The sequence below is a fragment of the Actinia tenebrosa genome, unplaced genomic scaffold (assembly GCF_029948245.1).
Source record: "Actinia tenebrosa isolate PJP-AT-01 unplaced genomic scaffold, QUT_ActTen_1.0 PGA_scaffold11__36_contigs__length_13525064, whole genome shotgun sequence".
NCBI lineage: Eukaryota > Metazoa > Cnidaria > Anthozoa > Actiniaria > Actiniidae > Actinia > Actinia tenebrosa.
The window spans coordinates 1,808,418-1,829,307 of record NW_028292571.1 but is presented as its reverse complement, the minus strand read 5'-3'; the positions used below and the strand labels follow the sequence as shown (position 1 = coordinate 1,829,307).

At 35.7% G+C, this 20,890-nt stretch overlaps 3 protein-coding genes across 4 annotated transcripts; 2 read left to right on the top strand and 1 right to left on the bottom strand.

The window, feature by feature from the left end:
* The first annotated feature begins 18 nt into the window (after nucleotides 1-18).
* On the top strand, nucleotides 19-4,404 carry LOC116295441 (haloacid dehalogenase-like hydrolase domain-containing protein 2). Its single transcript, XM_031703245.2, has 5 exons — nucleotides 19-114; nucleotides 210-503; nucleotides 1,056-1,272; nucleotides 1,613-1,676; nucleotides 2,221-4,404. Exons 1-5 carry the CDS (start codon nucleotides 20-22, stop codon nucleotides 2,385-2,387), a joined length of 837 nt encoding a protein of 278 aa, XP_031559105.1. The 5' UTR covers nucleotide 19; the 3' UTR covers nucleotides 2,388-4,404.
* Nucleotides 3,475-9,424, bottom strand: LOC116295491 (DNA replication factor CDC6). The gene is made up of 12 exons (XM_031703316.2): nucleotides 8,850-9,424; nucleotides 7,878-8,138; nucleotides 7,583-7,782; nucleotides 6,958-7,124; nucleotides 6,740-6,846; nucleotides 6,551-6,613; nucleotides 5,793-5,869; nucleotides 5,501-5,604; nucleotides 5,217-5,281; nucleotides 4,881-5,101; nucleotides 4,400-4,540; nucleotides 3,475-3,599 (listed from the first exon to the last, which is right to left on the bottom strand). Exons 1-12 carry the CDS (start codon nucleotides 8,989-8,991, stop codon nucleotides 3,513-3,515), a joined length of 1,635 nt encoding a protein of 544 aa, XP_031559176.1. The 5' UTR covers nucleotides 8,992-9,424; the 3' UTR covers nucleotides 3,475-3,512.
* Nucleotides 9,425-10,174: 750 nt separating this feature from the next.
* On the top strand, nucleotides 10,175-20,846 carry LOC116295470 (IST1 homolog). Of its 2 annotated transcripts, XM_031703281.2 has the most exons (11): nucleotides 10,175-10,332; nucleotides 10,427-10,501; nucleotides 10,764-10,840; nucleotides 13,154-13,257; nucleotides 14,220-14,307; nucleotides 14,751-14,834; nucleotides 15,765-15,878; nucleotides 16,686-16,886; nucleotides 17,542-17,616; nucleotides 18,571-18,616; nucleotides 19,524-20,846. In XM_031703281.2, exons 1-11 carry the CDS (start codon nucleotides 10,329-10,331, stop codon nucleotides 19,709-19,711), a joined length of 1,056 nt encoding a protein of 351 aa, XP_031559141.1. In that variant the 5' UTR covers nucleotides 10,175-10,328; the 3' UTR covers nucleotides 19,712-20,846. The 2 variants fall into 2 exon arrangements, with proteins under 2 accessions (XP_031559141.1, XP_031559140.1); XM_031703280.2 differs by lacking the exon at nucleotides 10,175-10,332 and having other exon boundaries at nucleotides 10,399-10,501.
* Nucleotides 20,847-20,890: the final 44 nt, after the last annotated feature.

The window sequence follows — 20,890 nt, the reverse complement described above, 5'->3', positions numbered from 1 at the left end:
GCTACCTGTGTCATCCAATATGGCGTCCAGTTTGAGGTCTGTTTTGGTAGATCTCAGTGGAACGATTCACATTGAAAACACGGTCATACCAGGCTCAGTTGATGCCATTAAAAAGTAGGCTTGAGTATTGCACTTTTGGTTTGATAATATGTTATGTTTTGTAAAAAATATCTCTAAATTAAGTGACTTGTTTCCAAAAATGTTTGCAGACTTCGTGAAAGTGGTCTCGATTTGCGCTTCATTACCAACACCACCAAAGAATCAAAGCGAACTTTATTGGATCGTCTTAACAATATAGGTTTCGATATTCAAGCACATGAAGTATTCACATCATTATCGGCTGCACGGCACCTGGTCGAGAGAAGAAATCTTCGTCCCATGCTCTGTCTTCAACCGGACGCTTTACAAGATTTTAACGACATTGATTGCAGCAATCCGAACTGTGTCGTAGTTGGGCTTGCACCTGATTGCTTTAATTATGATACACTTAATAAGGCTTTTAGGTAAGAAACAGGCATACAAAAATCTGGCACTCTGAATCACAGGGAGCAGGGGCAGATTCTCCCCACTTACCTCACCCCATGAATGACATGCCATGTGGTCTCAAATGGGAAAGTATTATGCCAAAGTTGTAAGGATACCCTGGGCTCCAGAGGTTCTATATTGTTTCTTGTAACTAGAGAGACTTCCCTTCAAAATAGCAAACACCAGAGCGAGGATAAATAACCTCTGGACCCCAGGATATTGTAAGGATCTCTCATTAATTTATTATACTAGATGTAGTCTCTCAATCTTTCTTGGTCACCAAGAACAAGAACATACTGGTAACCAGGAGTAGCAAATGAGAACTCTCTAACAGCTAGAAAAGGTGGCTACTTTTTCATGCATAATGAAACAAAGTTAACAAAGAATAGGTACAATATACTGTAGGTCTGTGGTACATGCAGAAGATCCACCTGGCTGGATGCTTAATACCCACCTAACCCTCCAATACAATGGACACCAAATTTTATCGTTATATATTTTGGCATTTTTTGTTGTTGTTGTAATGTTAGGCTCATACTCGATGGACATCCTCTTATTGCAATACACAAGGGAAGATATTACAGGAGAGGAGATGGAATGGCTCTTGGTCCAGGTCCATTTGTAGCAGCCTTGGAGTATTGTACTGATACTGAAGCAGAAATTGTAGGCAAACCAGAACCTGCATTTTTTCATCAAGTACTTAGTGATCTAGGTTGTGATGCACAGTCTACTGTTATGATTGGTGATGTAAGGGCCTATAGATTCTTTTATTAGAATTTGAATATGAATATGCAAATAGTGGGGGAGTGGGGTTGGGGTTCGGAAAATTGGGAGAGGGAAGCTTGGTATAATAAATTTAATTTATCAACAGTATCACCTTGACATGTATGACAGAGATTGAACAAAATTGACTTTGGCTTTCTGTATAGTGTTGACTAGAAATTATTATAGATGGCCAGTCCATTTGGGCAAAATGTTTTACTGTAATGTTTTTTATGTGCACATTCAAGTTGCATATCTTCTACCTTATATCTTGTAATTCCACATACTGTATTAAACATTAATATTGTAATTTTTTGTCATCAAGGATGTAAGAGATGATATTGGTGGTTCACAAGCAATTGGTATCAAAGGAATACTAGTGAAGACAGGTATTGATAATAATATTGTACTCCTTTCAAATCAGTGGAGGATCCAGGATATTAAAGCCTCGTTTACACTAGCAATTTTTGCGGCGATTTATGCTGCGATTTTTTTGCGATTTTGTCCATAATAAATAATAGTAAAGAATTTGCTTGTAAAGTTTTTTTCAGGATGCCAAGATTTTCCTAGACAAATGTCTCTTTTGAAGGATGAGACAAAAAATTTCATATTTCCGAAAATTGCCACAAAAATTGCGGCAAAAATCGCCACGAAAATAGCCAGTGTAAACGGGGCTTGAAATAGGGGTTACAGAAATGCTATTTTTTTCCTGCATTTTGACGACAAACCAAATTTTAATCCTATGACAAAATGATAGGCTTCACAAAGTAGGCTCCATGGAACCAATGAAACCACGCCCTGGATGCAATACTGCACATGCATTCAATGCTTTGAAACATATTTGAAAACACCTCAATTAATCATTATTACTTGTATAAGATATTATTTTTGTATACCATATAATATACTTGATTTTATGATTGTTTTTTTCAGGAAAATATAGGGAAGGTGATGAAAGACGTCTTAGTGAACCTCCCTTTGCTGTGTGTTCTGACTTCGTAGCAGCTGTGAACTATATTTTGTCATTTTTACCTTCTGTCAAAAATCATTTGAAATCATCTCAGCTAGATGTAAAAGGTAACTGTAGTGAATCAATATAACATGTCTGAGCTGAGATGGTTGACTGAAACAGATATTAAAATGTACATATCCCATAGGGGTATTATTTAACCAGGGTAGCCGCTTCAGTTACTAGGTGTAACTGTTATTAATGGGAGACACATGAAATGTAAACATTAAATGCCCAAACTAGTCTTTTGTAATTACAGTTTACGGCATTAGCCATTCCAAAGTTGAGAAAAAAACTGGTTGAGTTGGCATTGCAGTTCATTGTGATATTGTTTTAGGGGACATATTACCAAGATATTATCAGCATCTATTTTGTTAGTCCTACGCAGCCGCTATTAGAGTGAGCGTGGCATGAGAACACTAATAGCGGCTGCATTGGAGACTACTATTTTGTCCCCTATGAAAGTCCTACAATACATGTACATTGAGATGCCCAACTTGATCCATTAGTTCTCAACCTTGGAGTGGATACTGATAAATAGCAATAGCCAGAGCATCATCTTAATAGAATAAAAGAGAAAAACAGTGTACACATGGCAGCAAATGTCAAGTTATTTACAGTACACTGTAAATGTATTATACAGGGCTCGGTTGTACAAAGTCTGGATAGTGCTATCCGATGGATAAATCTTATCGAGTGGATAAATTTATTGGATAACAGTAGAGTGCAAACAATATATCTGTGAAACACTAATGACTAAATAGTACAAAATAGTGCTAATTAAACAATAGAAAACAATGGAATTTGCATGAAATAAATAGTGCTATTTAGTATTACTAAAGTTTCACGGAGTAATTGTTTGCACTCTATCGACTTATTCACTAGCTAGATAAGGATTTATCCACTGGATAGCGCTATCCAAGCTTCATACAACCGGGCCCATTACTTGTTAAAAATTCAAAAAAATGCTACCTTTTGAAATGTGACTGTAAATCTTTATTTGCAGATAAAATTTCAATAAGATGTATGACTATATCTAGAAAAAATAAAATATTCACAAAATATGATTGCAAATTTTACAGCAATTATCAATGCTGTAATGCATTATATTTAAATTTTTTGTGTTCTAAGAACAAATCCTTATATTTACAAATGTTTAAAAATAATTTGAAAAATACTGATAACCAAGATAAAACTTTAAAATGAATTAATTAAATTAGTCAGCAGATTGTAAAATTGAAGACAAAAGAGTCTTATCTTGAAGGGCAAACTCTACTTCTTTCTCGTCAATCTTGAGGGATACCTAAAATGATATAAGATTAATCATAGATGAATTTTTAATTTTTATATTTATAATATACTCAACAACATTACTTGATTTTGATTGGACAAAAAAAGTACAACTAAATCCCTAATTATACTCTGTAGAATCGCAATTAAGTTGCTCAATTTTGATGAGTGTATTATGCATGTAAACAAAAAATTGCATGATCTTCTCGTTCAATCTGGAATTTATAGATACTCGTGATGTCTTTAAAATTCTCATATTGGAAAAAAAATTTCAAAACATCACTCATACTATGTACCTATAAATTCTGAATTGTACTTGAGATCGTGCAATTTCCAATAAAAAATTTAAAGGATGGAATGATGCACTTGGTAGGAACTATTAACAGTAAAGGTGCTGACACACGGCGCAACATTGCAAGCAACAAATTTGAACTGGGGTGACACACATTCCAACAAAATCATGCAACATCGCTTGTGCCACCCGGTTATGTTAAGATATATGGTCAGAAGTTATAAATTTGGTGCAAGCTGATTGGCTGGAAATTTCAAAATGTTGCAGGTAATGTTGCAGCCATGTTCATAAGATGAAATTTGTTGTGCGTAATGCTGCAAGAGTAGAGTGCAATTCAACTTCCGATTTGTTGCATGCAACAAGTTTGGGGTAGATATACATTGCTGCAATAGTCTGGTTTCGTGCAATGTTGCATGCAATGTTGCACCGTGTGTCAGCACCTTAATGCTATCAAATGGCATGCTATTTGTATGTGACTATTTTCAAGATTAAATTAAATTTGAAATTAAATGTTTGCTTGCCTTCATTAGTCTTGTTTCTTTAGCCTTTTTGAGTCCTAAAATACCTCTTGCTTCAAGCATCTTACATAAACCAATAAAATCATCCTGTGATACTTGGCTTATTTGTTGTTTTTTACAAACACTGCAGTACATGTCATGAAACTGAAATGAAAAGAATGCCTTGAGTATCTTTGCATTTGACCAATATATGACAATTAAAAAAATTTCCCTTATGTCTTTACCATTCCATTTTTACATTTTTTATGGGTGGGCAATACACTGCCAGCCTCCCACCCTCCCTTATGTTTACGCCATTCTACTTTTACATTTTTTTAATGGGTGGGATAAAGTTAGGCTGCCTCCCCCCTCCCTCCCCTAACAACTTATGTTGTGCCTTGTGCATCTTGTGCAAGGTGCCGTACCATTATTATTTAACATCACGTACTTTTTTCAAAATCTACTCGGGGGTCCAAAACCTATGGTGAAATGAGTTGCTCCTCACCTTTCCAATTGTGACCTCCTTTGATTTTCCCTGCTTCATGATCAACATGAGAGTACAGATCAATAACTTCTGCTGTAATGGTATTGTTGGTTGACTGCCACTTGACCCAGCCATAATACGAGAACCATAAACATCTGATACAACATTGGCAATTTGTGCAATACCAACTTTTTTGGTTGTTGGAACAACAGTTGCTACTTTTTTCGGTGAGTTGGTTTTATCTGCAAACATACAGGGAATAATAATGTTAGTCATATCAGAATTACTGTAGATGACTATAATCAATTGGTTTGTTGTTTTTTCATACAATTTTATCTTTTTAAGACTTGCTTTTACCTGATAAAATGGGTTGTAGGATTTGTTGTTTTCTGACATCAGCTTCAACTATTTCTACTGCTCTTCTGTATATGTATAGAGAAAGAAAGTCTTTTAGTCTGAGACTCAAAAAAAAGGGACTCCAATAGTGCTCCACTGTGGTGGTTTTTTGGCCCTGATATATTTAGCCTGAATAGCATCCCAAATTGGGGGGAGGGGTGAAGAATGTCTAGGCTACGTAGGCTAAGATATATTGAACCACATGCACATGCCAAGTGCCAAGTAATGGTACTGTTACCCCATACCTGCAAATATCCAATGCCTTCCTCATGTCACCAGCTACTGAGGCTACTTTCCTTGCACAAAATTGAATTGCTGGGGCATCAAGAATGACTGCACTCTCACTTGTCTAAAGAAAGATAAAAAATACAAGATTGTCAGATGAGGTTGAGCATGAAGTAGTAATTTATAGTACGAATAAGGCTGATCTATCTTTCAAAGTCATAGGCTGATAATATTCATTTTCTAGGATCTCTGTCAATTGGAAGTGAGAACATAGTGATAATATTTTTAATAATACTAATTAATTTTCCTAACCTGTGATATTCTGTCTTGTAAAATAGTAGCTATTTGACTTCTTGAGTAGGGAGTGAAATGAAGTAATTCAGGTTTACCTGTTGATATGTAAAAGCATGAGTATACAAAGAAAATCCATGGAGACACGACTTGGTTTTATCTCTCTTTCTTCTTATAGCTTATTGTGACTTGGAGCCACCACCAATACATAGAGGTTATCACACTGCTAGTTGTGTATTACAGCTGAATAATTTCACGAGTGAAAGCGGCTGTACATTTTTCAAGAAAAAATACAGCTTCACAAGTAAAATTATTGTTTACTTTTAATACACAATTATAGAAGTGTAATAAATATTATTGTTTATTGTATGACATGAAAAACGTAGAGAAAGAGTGCATGAAAAACAACCATTTTCATTGTAAACATGGAAGCTTGAACTCAAACTACTGCTGTGAAAAAAAAAAAAAAACCCAGTTCAAAACAAGTTCACAGACCATGTATTATCACTCTGTAATTGCACTCAAAAAAATAATGGTCATAATTGATGGCTAATTGGAAACATATATATATTCCAAATTGGCTGTATGGTCTTGAAGTGGCAAAGGCCAATACAGAATGTATTTTCTTCCAAGACTGTCAATATAAACCCATATGGGTGCCTTAAACTAGCAATATAAAGTTTTGTATATCGATTTTCCTTTCTCACAGTAATTCTGAGCCATCAAATACTTATAGGAGGATAGTGATACCTAGGTTCAGTGATAACATTCAAACTTACACTTTGGTCTTGCTTGCAATCTTGGTAAAATTCTATCAGTTAGATCAAGGGCATTTGCTATCCCTATAAGTTAATAATCAAAAATTATAATCTAATCAGCACATTAAAATAAAAACGATTTATGATTAATAATTTTCTCAGAGACTACTAGCTGGACACAATAGAAAGTGGCGAAAAGATATTTCTTACCTATAAGAATGAGTTTTGACTTTGGAAGTGAAGGCCATTCAAACATAGTATAAAGAACATCTTGATTCTTTGTCTCTAACTGATCAACTTCATCAAGGACAATAATTCTAGGCATAAAAACAAACATAAAAAGATTAAAACATTCCCTCACCCCAATGAGATCATAGCACTGTTTATAAAAATGGCAAATATTCAATTGAAAATTATGTTCTGTTTACCTCATTGGTCCTGACGATGTAATTCTTTTTTCAAGAACCTTTTGAGAATCTTTTCCACAAACTTTGTCTTTTCCAGGAAAATCCTCTAGAATTTTATTAAATATTGCATTTGAATGTTGAAGAGTCATGCAGTTTACAAACGTGATTGGACAGCCATCTAGTTCATCCTGAAGAAATTAAAACAAAAATATTTAAAATTTTAAGTTTAATATCTAAGCAATGATCCCATTGTTGCTCACTGCTGTGTAATGTAGCTCAAGCCTGGGGTTCAGTTTTTGATTCTGGACTGAACCACATTATATATGTGTTGTTCTCTCCCTTGCTATGAGTTTTTATCTCTGGGTACTCTGGTTTTCCTCCCTTTATAAAAATAAGTATGTAAATATGCTGTAAATAGTGAATTTGTACTTTGTGTGCAGCTAATAACCTCATGGAAGAGCCCTTAATAGTGAGTGATTGTTGTAAAATATATACTTTGTATACTTTCTAAGGCAGTTCAATGGTATTTTCTCTGTGCAACCTTTCAACTTCCGATTGCAAATTCTAAATAAAACCCAAACGAGCCACTTTAATTGCTGAAAATTCAAATTCAATATTTGCAAATATTAATTCTGGAAGTACTTACCTCTAATTCGTTCATGACTTTAGTCAAGCAAGCTGTTTTTCCTGTCCCAGGGGCACCAGAGATGTATAAACTTCCAGGCTTTTGTTTTGAAAGATGGTTATGAAGGAATGTTTGGATAGTGTTCAGTTCTTTTTCTCTGCAGAGTAAGGCTTTGGGAGTCCCTGTATGAAGAGCTTTCTTTACTGCACTATAACATTGTCCTAAAAAAATAAATATCAAATGACATTATAAACAAGAATGGTTAAGCAAGTCTTTAAGGTAACATTTCAATCTTATTCATAACTTTAATATTTACCCTCTGCCTTTGCTAATGATAACACTGATCTCTGTTTTGGGGTACATGGAGTAGAATTATTATCCAAGATACTATCAACAAGTGAAGGCCTACAAGGAGTTATGTTTCTCAACAAATTCATTTTGGTCTTGGAAACAAGTGGCAATGAGCCATCAAGCTTGGTTTCTTGTGGCGATGTGTTTTCAGTATCTGAGGAGGCCACATCTTCACTTTCTCCTTTATTGTTTTTCTTTTTCTTTGGAGATATTGTAATTTTACGAACTAAAAAAAACATCAAGAAATAATTAGAAAATAATTGCAATATCTTTATAACTTTTTTTGCTTATTCAAATATTTATTAGTTAAATAAATGATGTTATCGTACAAGCAAAACTGTCTACAAATATAATTGTTTCAAAATTATTCAGAAAAAGTTTTTGATAAATTTTTGAGCTTGATTAGTTATGGAATTATACATAATTAGGATAAAAACAGAGCTGTCTCTAAATCAGCTGCACTATTGCCATGGAAATACAATGCATTATTGCAAGGATACAACAAAATTCGTATTCAAATGCAAATCTTTGACAGTAACCTCGTTAACGAAGCATTAGCATGACAAAGCAAATATGCAACTCCTTTCAGCATTTTGCAAGACGAATAAAATATTTCTTTCCAAGAAAAATCCCTCAGATTGTGAAGCATTTTACTTACTGACACACAATAAAACTTTGTCTAGTTAATATATGATTCTCTTGGCATTTGGTTTCTTGAAATTCCTAACGATAAGGAAATGAAAATATCCTTCGTCGAACATGCATTGAGCAGCCTACAAGCTGATTCAGCGACGCGCCGAAAGCTCGCGAAGGAAATTCAAAATTTATACCAATCATACAAGTAAATAACTTATTTTACTCAATATCGTGCTTAATTCTATTCAGATTTCCACATAAGGAATCATATATGGAAAATTTTGCCAATCAATAATCTTACCTTCAGCTGTGTCTCTTCGCTTTCGAGGCGATCTAACAACCTCGACTTTTGAGTCGCTTTTTTTTCTTTGTGAGCGAGTCTTACGGCGTGGAAATTCGATTGCAGCTTGAAGAGTAGATGAACTTCGAGTTTCTCGAGGCATTTTGGATTTCTTAGCTTTTTTAGTGGAGGAACCGTAATAATAAAATGAGACGACTGATACGCTTCTTTCACAGATATGATCTTTGTTCAATGGAAAGAATTAAAATTCTCCCGCGCTTTGAGAATTCGCGGGAAATTCTACAGCCAATGAGATTGGATTATTTTTTATAGACGACAGTCTATGTAACCAGCGGTTTTTACCACATGTAACCCGACTTACTTATCATACTCAGTATTTCTCGTATTTGCAATTAAAACCCCTCAAGAATATTAATTACTTTGATACGTAATAGGAATATAATTCTATTACTTTTACAACTTTATGAAATGGAAAAATATATTTATTTCTTTATATATAGCGCACTTACAGACTTCAAGTTCGATGTTCGGATGGTGCTCGGCTGCAGTCGATTATAGACTCAGTATTTGTCGTATTTGCAATTAAAACCCCTCAAGAATATTAATTACTTTGATACGTAATAGGAATATAATTTTATTACTTTTACAACTTCATGAAATGGAAAAATATATATATTTCTTTATACAGTCGATCCCAAAAACGTTGTCCAAGTGAAAAGAGGTTTATAGGACAATAAATGTCACGTGTCTCATTAAATATTCAGTTTTACGCGCGTGTGGAAATAGGAATCTGAACGTGCTGCATCACATGCGTGGCAGAAAATGTCGACGGCGGGTAATTCAAAACAAGTTCTTTCGACTTTAGAAGTTCGGGTTTTGGACTCCAAGAAGAAGTCTAGCTACGTTGTAAGAAGTTTACCCAATTTTCCAGTGTTAGAGACCGTTTCAGAGCTACGTTCTGAGCTAGTGAAAGCCTTACCAGACTTAGAGGACGTTCTGCAAGACTGAGTAATGAGTAATGAGCAAACCAATCTGCACGTACCATACCTTCTTACCATACGTCCGTTTGACCGTTTCAGGACTTACAAACAGATTAGCGGCTATCTCCTGGTATGTTTTTGCATAAAACAAATGTTGGTATACCATTCTCCACCTTAAATCATCCGAGAAAGCCCGCGGCATCTTTCAGATTCAGTTTTCAATACTGTAATTTACTTTTGCATCAGTATGCTAATTTAAAAAATCCACGCGCGTAAAACTGAATATTTAATGAGACACGTGACATTTATTGTCCTATAAACCTCTTTTCACTTGGACAACGTTTTTGGGATCGACTGTATAACGCACTTAACGCACAGACTACGTACAAGTTCGTTGTTCGGATGGTGTTCGGCTGCAGTCGATAATAGATCGAATATTTCCAAAAGCGTCCCATTACGTCACTGTGTATGTAATGGCGGATGACCTGTTTCAGTAGCCATGGGTAAATTTAACTATGATTTTGTAGGATTTAAGTTTAGTATAGCTGAATCATTCACAGAGAACACGAGATTAACTTTTAAAAATGGTTCTTTCAGGGTTTAACAAGCAAAAACTGAAGACAAACCTAAAGCTGGCGATTAATCGCCTTAAGCTTTTGGAGAAGAAAAAGAGTGAGCTTACAACGTCGTTTTACTTGCTTTGAAAACTTTCTTTCTGTTTGTCACTAAAAATATTCATAGCTGCTTTCAATAAGAAAAATAGATAATCATTCCAATGCTTTGTATTTTCTGTCGGATATTCTAATTTTTTACTCCCGTGCAATTTTAAACATAAGCTCAACTCTATGGGTGACGTTTTCAAGCTTAGGAGTAGTACAGTTGTGCATATATATTCTGAATTTGTTTGATTTATTATCTTCTTCATTTTACACAGCCGAACTCGCTCAAAAAGCCAGAAAAGAAATAGCTGAATACATAGCAAACGGGAAAGAAGAGAGAGCGAGGATAAGAGTAAGTATGGGGTGAAACTTTTTGTTTTATTTTTTCGTTCATATTCAATTCCTGTTTTGTGGCATGGGACACATTGGGATAACTGTGGAAAAAATATGCTACAAATGTACCATATTTTCTCCCTGCAATATTCATTAATCATTAAATCAGCACTGGCTTTTTCACGGTATTGGCACTTAAAAACTGCCCTTTAATTTTTGCACAGTACATCATACCTAAAATAGCAGATGATGTCATGATGATGTTGATAATATTAGAGCATTGACATGTATTTTCATGCCCATTAGCATGAATTGAGATGACCAATTCAAATATCGATATCTGCACATTCAGCACTAATTCAAATTAACAATGATAGTAATTGTAATTTTTTAAGGTATATGTAAATTATATTGAAGCAAAACGTGTCACTTCATCGCTATCACTATGAAATGAATGTACTGTAGGAAAGTGATAGAAGAAAGGAATTGTACATGTGTCTAAGCTGTTGCTGCTAAGACTGCATCATTATTGATATCGATAGTTCGATACTATTTAAAACTAAGGGGATTTAAGTAGTAAGAAAACACTTTAGTTGCAAATATTGCATGGTTAGCCATGCAGCTTTTCTAAGCCTGATTCAAAACTGAACAACAGTGAGCATGCAGTAAATGAATTTATTTTCTTTGTGGTTGTGCTAAATTAAACAGGAAATTGTTGCAATGGAAAATGTGGCATTTTTAGTCAAAAAAAAGAAAAAAAAAAGTTTGCAATTGAATAAAATAAATGAATATAATATAATCAATTTATTTTTTATAGTGGATAAAGAGATTCAATCTGAATACTGGTTTCCAATTTAGCCGCACTTTTACTCACACACACTAACTTCAAATAGTCTCTGGGATGATCTAAGTCAGGGTACGGCTAACTCACAGATCAAACCCTGAAACAACCTCTGGACTGATATACGTCAGGGCACGGCTAACTCACAGATCAGATTGGTGTTTAGCTTATTAGGTTTTGTGAAAGGTGGAAAATGAGGACCCGACAAAATCATTGAATCAAGTAAGAGACCTAAAATATTCTACTCACATGTGATGACAAATGACAAGTTTGGGAATCAAACTCCATATATAGGTGAGAGGCGAGTGCACTAAAAGCTACACCCAACTAATACATTGAATATTCTGTGCTATTCTCAAGCTCTGTTTTGTTAATGACTCACTTCTCAAATACATTAATAATTCATAAGCACCACAGTACGTGAATCAAAACATTGTATTTGGTCAGGAAAGTCAGCATACCATCAGATCTTGTGAGCATTATTTGTTTGCTCTCTAAATTCTTCCATAAAAACTTATTTCTCAATATAAATTTTTAAGTGATTAAGGTAAAAGAAACTTCAAAGTGTTACTAAGTGTCAAGTGAAGACCATTGTGTAACTGTTTTCCATTCATAAGTGAAGTCTGACCGATGGTCACCAGACGAAACTAGTTACCAAAGGATACTATTTTTGTGCTTCAAATTAAAAAAAGTTTTAGAACCTCTAATATCATGAAACTTATGCAACAAATTTATTAGAGTGGTACAAAAAGCTGTAAATTTAGTCGCTCATTTCTTGTGCGAGGTCATACAGCGTCTGAAATTCACTGAGATGTAACGAAAAACACTGTACAAAACTTCTATTTGATTTGATTAAAAAGAAAAAACAGATTCAAGATACTTTAAAGTGTGATATTTAGTAAACTACACATTATGAGTTCACTTTATTTTGTAGTAAAACGTAATTTTATTCTAAGATAAAATTTGGGCAAAGATCAAGAGGATGAAACCTAAATGACTTTTATGCCTGCCTGACCTGGGAGGCTGTGATGATTTTAGCCTTTTTTGGAGCCTTCTTGCCAAGTTTGAGATTGTAAAGATAGCTATGAAAACTAAAGTTCCAGGAATTTTCCAGCAATTATGGGAAATTCATCTATGGATGGTTTTAATGTAGGTGATTTTGGGACTGGCTAGTCAGTCCATAGGCAAATTCACTGTATACCAGAAAAGGAAGCTTATCTTAAATGTTGGTCAAATGCCCAGATGTTTTTGGCTTTAAAGTTTTCCCATTTCATACTGCATATCATTCTCTTGAGCATAAGATTCTTTGCTTGAGATTTATCCATATTCATGTGTATTCTCATGAAATGTTACTAAATGCATAAGAAAATGAAATGATACTACTGGAAATGACACATGATTTGGGAAGCTAAAAATAACTATTAGAACTTGTATTTTAAACCAAGTGAACACAGGGTTGATGTGTTTGTATGTTGTTTTTATGTGTTACAGGTAGAACACATCATAAGAGAAGATTACTTGGTTGAAGCTCTAGAAGTATTAGAACTGTACTGTGATCTTCTTCTGGCCAGATTTGGTTTGATAGAGACAATGTCGTAAGCAAAAACCTTTTTTACTCCTTAAGAGTACTTAATTTTATGATATTTGCATGCATCCTGAAACATTTAACACTTAATGACTCGTCCCGAGGGAAACAGTTAGTTTTGTTTTCCAAGAATCCCGACGTTGAGACATTGAGATTCAAGGGAAACAAAACTAACTGGTTTTCCAAGGGATCAGTCATGAAGTGATTTGTTATAATATAGCACAAGCTTTACTTGTTAAGGCTGACGTCCTGTACAGAACACTGGCTTTTTATTCTTGCAAAAATATCCTGATATAAGATACACTCAAGCAGTTCGTTTCAGTTTTCTTTTGAAATTTCAACAAACACTTGTTTTCTTATCAGGATATTTTTCTTCGCAGAAGGCTTTGAATGTAGTCAAGTTTGTGTCTCCAATTTTGTGTCTTTTGAATCTTTTCTTTCAATGTGCCAGCAATTTATTTTCAGACCCTGCCATTTTTTACTAGTCAGATAGCGAAGCTTTCAACAATCATACGTTCATGCATATCGTCACGCCGCCCTCTATCACATGCTGTTCACATGAAACTAAGGTCGTCAGTAAACAATGGCGTGTAACAGTGAACTGTTACCCTCTGACGTCATAGATTTTGCAATGTTGTCTGCCAAGAAACGTTTGGCAGGAAACAGTTTTATTGCTAGATGTCATGTGACCACGAATCAACCAATGAGAGTGCGAGCATTAGAGGAAAACATTCCGGCTATATACATGTAACAAAACCGTTTAAGTAATGGAAAACCCCAGTCACATAAAATTAGTTAAAAATAAAATTAGCCATGCCCAGACTTCATTCATCCAGGAAGATGTTTTAGAGCTGGATAAAATGAGTTTTTTGGTTGCAGACCTTCTAGCATTTCTAAATCCCTAATTTAGTTTTGTTTCCTTTATCCAGACTGTCAGTAGTTTGATTACTTGACTGTGTGTATCTTAAACAGGTATTGCGATGAAGGGATGATTGAAGCTGTTACAAGCTTGATATGGGTAGCACCAAGACTACAAACTGATGTCCAAGAATTCAGAACTGTAAGTTATTAAAAGCTCAATTACTAAAGTATTGTTATAGAGTCAAAAGTACCTACTGTACAAGAATCATATGAAAGTCAGGATGATATAGCTGAGCTACATTTTTTAAAGTCACTAATTTTGGATTTTATAGAACTTATATGTGCAAAATTTCAGTCCCAATAGAAGAGTGACTAGTCCTTTTAGCATAGACCTAGCCATAGACCTAGCTTACAATTCTTGCCAATCATCACAGATATTACTATTTTTCAATCAGGTGATAAAAATTTTTGAATGTCATTATCTGCTGCCAAATGATTGTCAAACACTGACCACAATGTGCTGTTAGCCAGAAAGAATTATATTAAAAACTTGTAGTTCAGTGGATGAGTAATTGTGCATGAGACATGGAATGGCATTAAATAAATAAAGGGAATTTAAAATTTGTTTTTTACAACATCTAGGTAGCTGAGCAGCTTGGCTACAAATATGGTAAAAAATTTGCTCATGAAGCTAGTACCAATTGTAATGCCACAGTCAATGAGCGTGTAAGTAAAACACAGTATATTTTAAGATGAGAGTATGTGGACCGCGTGGCACTAATGAAATAGTAGAAGATAATATAGGTAAGTTGTAGTGCTTGGGAACGAGGTTATTCCGGGCGAAAGCCCTTGGAATTAAATTCGGAAAAATTAATTTCCGACCTCGCTGGGATTCGAACCCACGACCTTCGGAATTGTACTACCGATGCTCTACCAGCTGAGCTAGAGGTCAGACTGAGAGCAGGCCGGGGTGAAATAGATGTTAGGTCGTGGTCCACATACTCTCATCTTTGCATCATAATTACCGCGACCTAACATCTATTTCACCCCGGCCTGCTCTCAGTCTGACCTCTAGCTCAGCTGGTAGAGCATCGGTAGTACAATTCCGAAGGTCGTGGGTTCGAATCCCAGCGAGGTCGGAAATTAATTTTTCCGAATTTAATTCCAAGGGCTTTCGCCCGGAATAACCTCGTTCCCAAGCACTACAACTTACCTATATTATCTTCTACAGTATATTTTAGATTAATTTTGAAGATTACTTTTTTTATTTAAAAAATAAGAATGCTGTTGGTAAAGACATAACATTATAAATATAAACAATATTGTACCCCTTAATCTTACAACTATATTTAGGGACTTTTTGTTTATTATGTTGCAGAGGGGGCTGGTGGTTTTCATTGCAGGAATATTTTTGTAAAACAAACCCCCCCTCTATCCCAATAGATTGTGTAAATTTTAACCCTCCCCCCCCCCCCCCCCCCCAACCCTCACTATTTTTCTTATAAAGTTTACCCACTTTTTTACTGATTCCATGAAAACAAAGCTTAACCACCTCAGATTACGTTTTTTCAAAAATATACCACCCCCATTTAAAAAAACCCTCCATGGCGTAATAAATGAACAGTCCCTTTTACAATTATTTTTTTTATTTTGTAGCTGATACAAAAGTTAAGCCCAAAGCCCCCACCAAAGATTCTAGTGGAGAGGTACTTGATAGAGATAGCAAGGAGTCATTCAGTTCCCTTTGAACCAGATCTTTCTGTTATGGCCGTAAGTAGTGCCTTATTAATTCTTTTTTATGGCTACTGGCTTGTAGAGGAGAAGCCACTATGTTATCGAGTATTGTATGTAAGTCTGCCCATAATACCACTGGAAGCCCAATAGTGCTCAATCCATAATTTCGAACCAGTTTTGCATTTTGGACCAAAAGAAATTTTTTTATTATCTAACCCAACATGCTTGGTCATCTTCCACTTTATTCTCTTCTCGACATTGAAGTTAAATGCCTTTGCAATTGCAAAAACCAGCACAAAATGCCATATGTGACTAATCTCAATATAAATGTTCGATCTCATAAACATTTGACTTTCAAGACACTGCACTATATAGCCACATGTAATCGTTGAGTGCCTATATTTTTAGAGATTATTGTTCATTAAGTAGCTGTCACTAACAGTAGCTGATTAGGCGATGATGGGAGCTCAGGGTGAGAAAGTGTGCTTTAGTAGCAAGCATTCAAATTATTACCATTCGACTCAAAAATTCTGAAATTCTGATTGGCTGCACCAACTGGCTATAACTGTTTACAAATAAAATGTAGTTTGAGCATGAGCCGTGAATAAAACTCTTGATTACTTGCAAATAATGACATGAGCAAATTATGACAAAGCACAAATTTTATGGAAGAAGAAATAGAGAGAAATGTTTGAAGAAAACACTAAAATAAACTAGACCGAGATAAATCTATCAAATGAAAAGTCATTGGCATTGTTTCAAACTTGTATGCAAGTCATAAGACATCACAACTGAAACATTATGTCTTCACCACATGAACCTCTAGCACTGCTTTAATTTCAGAGTGAAGAAATGCTGGATTTAGATGATCTAAAAGGAGGAAGGCCAGGAGGAAACAGTGGAGGAGGTGGAGATGGTGGCCATGGTATTGGGTTTGAAAATTTTAATCCAGGCCCTCCTCCTGGGAATCCTTTAGATAATCTACCAAATATCCCAGCTATGGCTGGTGGGAATCCTGGTTATGCTTATCCACCACCACAATCTGTAAGTATTGTTACTATAACTAGTATGATAATATGGAAAAAATAGAAAACACATGTGCTTTTATGCTATTATTAAGTATGCAGAGATTGGGAAAACACGTAAAAAGTGGTGGTTAACTCAAAAGTTTATACTACTATTAACCAATTAATAGACCGTTTTCTCAAGACTGCGTGTGCATCCAACTTGACGGGCCACAAAATAAAAAAAAAGAAAATTTAGTAAAATTAAGAAGTCAGTTTTACACTTAAAGAGGAAAATAATCAATTTTATGAATTCTTGTCGAAAGATCTCATAGAAATTTATGATAATTCTCATTATAAAGCTCCTGTTCTGGTATCGTGGTCCATCAAGTTCCTTAAATTTGGATGCGCATACTACCTTGAAAAAACGTTCTATTCACAATTGTAATCTTTATCTGTCTTTTCCTTTCTCTTGCAATCTTAAGAAGGATTTTCTATAAAAATGATTTTGTATAATTGTTAATTTGTGTGCAATTAAAGTAGCGTAAAAGTCTAAGTTTGAAGTGTTAGGAGAAGCATGATGAGAGGCTAATAAGTGCTTCTTAACACTTCTTGAGTGTTCTGCCAATCCCCTTATAACTGAACCCCTGTCTTGGAAAATAGTTGTTTCATTATGCATCATTGTTTGACTGCAGGGTACTGGTATTACTCCATATCCTCCACCAGATAAAGGACCATCACCAGGCGGCAATTACCCAATGGACAAAAAGGTAAATATTATTGATTATTAGAAATATCCATGAAATATAAAATACAGGCTAGTAGCAAGGACAGAAGCAAGGTCTGGATATCTGGGTGCCAAATGTCGCATAAGGCTAAACAAAAAATAAGTGTTTTTTCTGTTGTGCAACCGACCCTAATTTTCTTGCCGATTTTTGCCGACCCTATAAATGTTTTTTCATTCCTAAATGCACCACAGGGTTCCCAGTAAGCTAATTTCCACTGTCATATCAGTTAAAAAAATAAAAAAAAGGAAAATCCGACCTACCGACCCAAATTATTTTTTTCATTCAACAGGAAACACACTTATTTTTTTGTTTGGCCCAATGTCATTTTGTGTTTGTGACTATGTTAATTTTTTTATTGACTTCATAAAAAAGTAAGGGAGGACTGGACCCCACTCCTTGTTCCAGGCCTCGAAACATTCTGGGTGCAAGGATTCCCATAGCTATTGTGTTGACCCAACAACAAATCCCATGACTTAGGGTCAGGCTAAACAACGAACTTCACATAAGCCAAGCTTAATTGCCCTATTTCATTATGACGTCACTGCTCGTTTATGTCGGGGATAGAATCGCCAAATCCAATAGGAAATTCAACAAAATTTGCTCCTAGCAAAACATTTTAATCTAAAATGGCCTGGTTTTCAGATATAATATGTGTTAATATGTAATAAAAAATATTCTGAGCGTTTGCTGGCTCTTCTACTTCTCTTCGTGGATTGATACACGTTTTAGAACAATTTTCGGTGAATTTGCGTTGATTTGACCCCCTCCGACGACCATGATCCTTTGCGTTTAAACAATAGATTGTTTTGATGTGACGTCATAGTGAAATAGGGCGATTGAAACAATTCTTTGAGGTCATTAGGTTTGGCTCATGTGAAGTTTGACGTTTGACCTTAGTCTCAGATACTTATCTGATGTTTGCTCGTTGTTTCACAGTTTTCTCCTTATCCACCGGATCCAGGATTCCCCAGCGACCCAAGAAGTAAGTTGTTTATTTACCTTATTGTACAATAACTTTGTCTTGTGAAGTGTGGGATGTAGGATTTTGAAAGGGGGGATATCATTGGTCACTAAGGATGAAAGACATTTTCCGCCAATTAAATCCGCCAATTAGATCCGCCAACGTTGTGGTCCATCCCTTACTAGGGACCTTAAGCTGCAGGACGGCAACGTCGGCAAAACTGAGGCGCTTCAACCTTCTATTGTATTATTATTTCGTGTTTACCTAGTATTTTACTCAATAAGCAACCCCGTTTTAGAGTGAAATGACGTCTTTTGGGAGCGCTTTACTTATAACGAAAATTAGCAAAGATAAGCTTTTGGCGTAGCCGTTCTCTTTAGTACGTAAAAATAGGACATTTCATTTCTTACTTTCAACATAAGACGGCAATGATGCATGGTATTTCGTACATTCCAGAGTATCTATTGAATAGCGCAATTAGTGCTATTGTATGCTTGCTGTCGTCGTCGTCGTTGCCGTCCTGCAGCTTAAGGTCCCTACTATTTCAAACACAACCTTTTGAATCAAACTGCTGATGGCAAACTCGTCGATACCCTCTGAATCCTACTTGCACTCTTGAGATATTGGGATCCCTGCGCTCCTCTACGTCCCGCTGACAAGAGCGTTGCGTTATGTGTGTTTTAAAATTACTCCTTATATCTTGACCTTCTCATCATGTCTCATCCGACTTTTTTTTAAATTTTTTATTTCATTTTCTCTTACGATGTTTTTACTAGGTCAATGTTCACCTGACTTTTTAACATGCATATATTCACTCAAAATCTATTACACACTCTGTGAAAAAAGTGGATATTCTATAAACATTCGTTCACGTATCCACGAGTCAAAAAGGAGTACTTAGAAACAAGAACTTTTCCTTCATTTTCAGAATCAATTGGTCCTTCCAACCCAGCCCCATCTGCGCCCCCTGCAGCTCCATCGTTCCCTGACCTACCTTCAGTACCCACCAACAGCCTGCCAACCAACAGCGTACCTGGTGAAAACAGTGCTGGTGGAGAAGACGTTGACTTTGATGACCTCAACCGTCGATTTGAAGAGCTAAAAAAGAGAAAATAATTTTGTGCTTTTGAATATTATTGTCTTCGATGAAGAAATTTCTGAAACGTAAACCGCTGTAATTAGTCGACACCCGAATGAATCGACAATAATCGTATGTCAGTTGTATAAACAACTTTGTTCATCCAATCACGAGTAGAATGTCGGCTTTTTTTCTATCGCTAGGAACAACGACATATTTTACAACTTATTGGAAAGTCCGTACTGATAGAGAATTAGCGATCTTAAAGTATGACGACGGAACAATCTAGGACGCCTTTTTTATAATCAGCTCGCACAGGTACTGGAGTTTTGCAACCCACTCCCCTGGTGAAAACGGGGGTCTCTACCCGGTCTTCTTGCCCTGATGCTGTAGTCGTACCGGACCCCCGTCGTTGTACCTTAAGATCGCTATTTATCCCCGGCTGAACCTGTAGCAGGGTAGGATGTCTACGGTACCTTGCAATAGTCTATTGAGCTTCGTGGCCACATGGCGTGTGACCAAGCCATATAGCACCGCACGGTTCAATTACCACCCTGTTTACGCGATGAAAAGGTGACCCTATTAATAGGATTCGAAATAAACTCTTTCAGTCTCTTTTGAATTTTATCGACACCCTGAAACAACCTCTGGGCTGATCAAAGTAAGGACACCCTACCTTCATTTATTAACGGCCGCTACGACAACAATAATAATCTAATGTAACCACATTAATTTTTAAGGCTATTGATGGTTTTCACGGTGGCCATGTTGGAGGAACTTAACAAAAGAATTGTCAATGAATTCTTTTGTTATATCCTCCAACATGGCCGCCGTGTCTTTTGTTATTTTAATTCTCTTGGGAATGGTTGAAAACCATCAATTGAACTGTTTAACACTTGGCCCTGTGACTCTAACATCTACTGATTAGAACTTTAAGTGCCAATATATATTCGCAGGACTAGAGCCAGGAGAATTAGGTAAAAACAATACAACAAGATCCTTTTGACGGAGAAGGGAGAGAAAGTACCCAAAGAAGCAAACATGCACTGGTTTTCAGCCTGCATATACCTAGATGGTGCAACAGTCCAGTGGGCATGTATTTTAGCTTTGCATTTTGATATTTTATTTGTAGATTCGCTTAATCTATTTTTTATTAAAGGTGAACTAAGACAATGTCTGCCTGTATGTGGTCACGTGTAGTATGTGCTTTGGGCTAC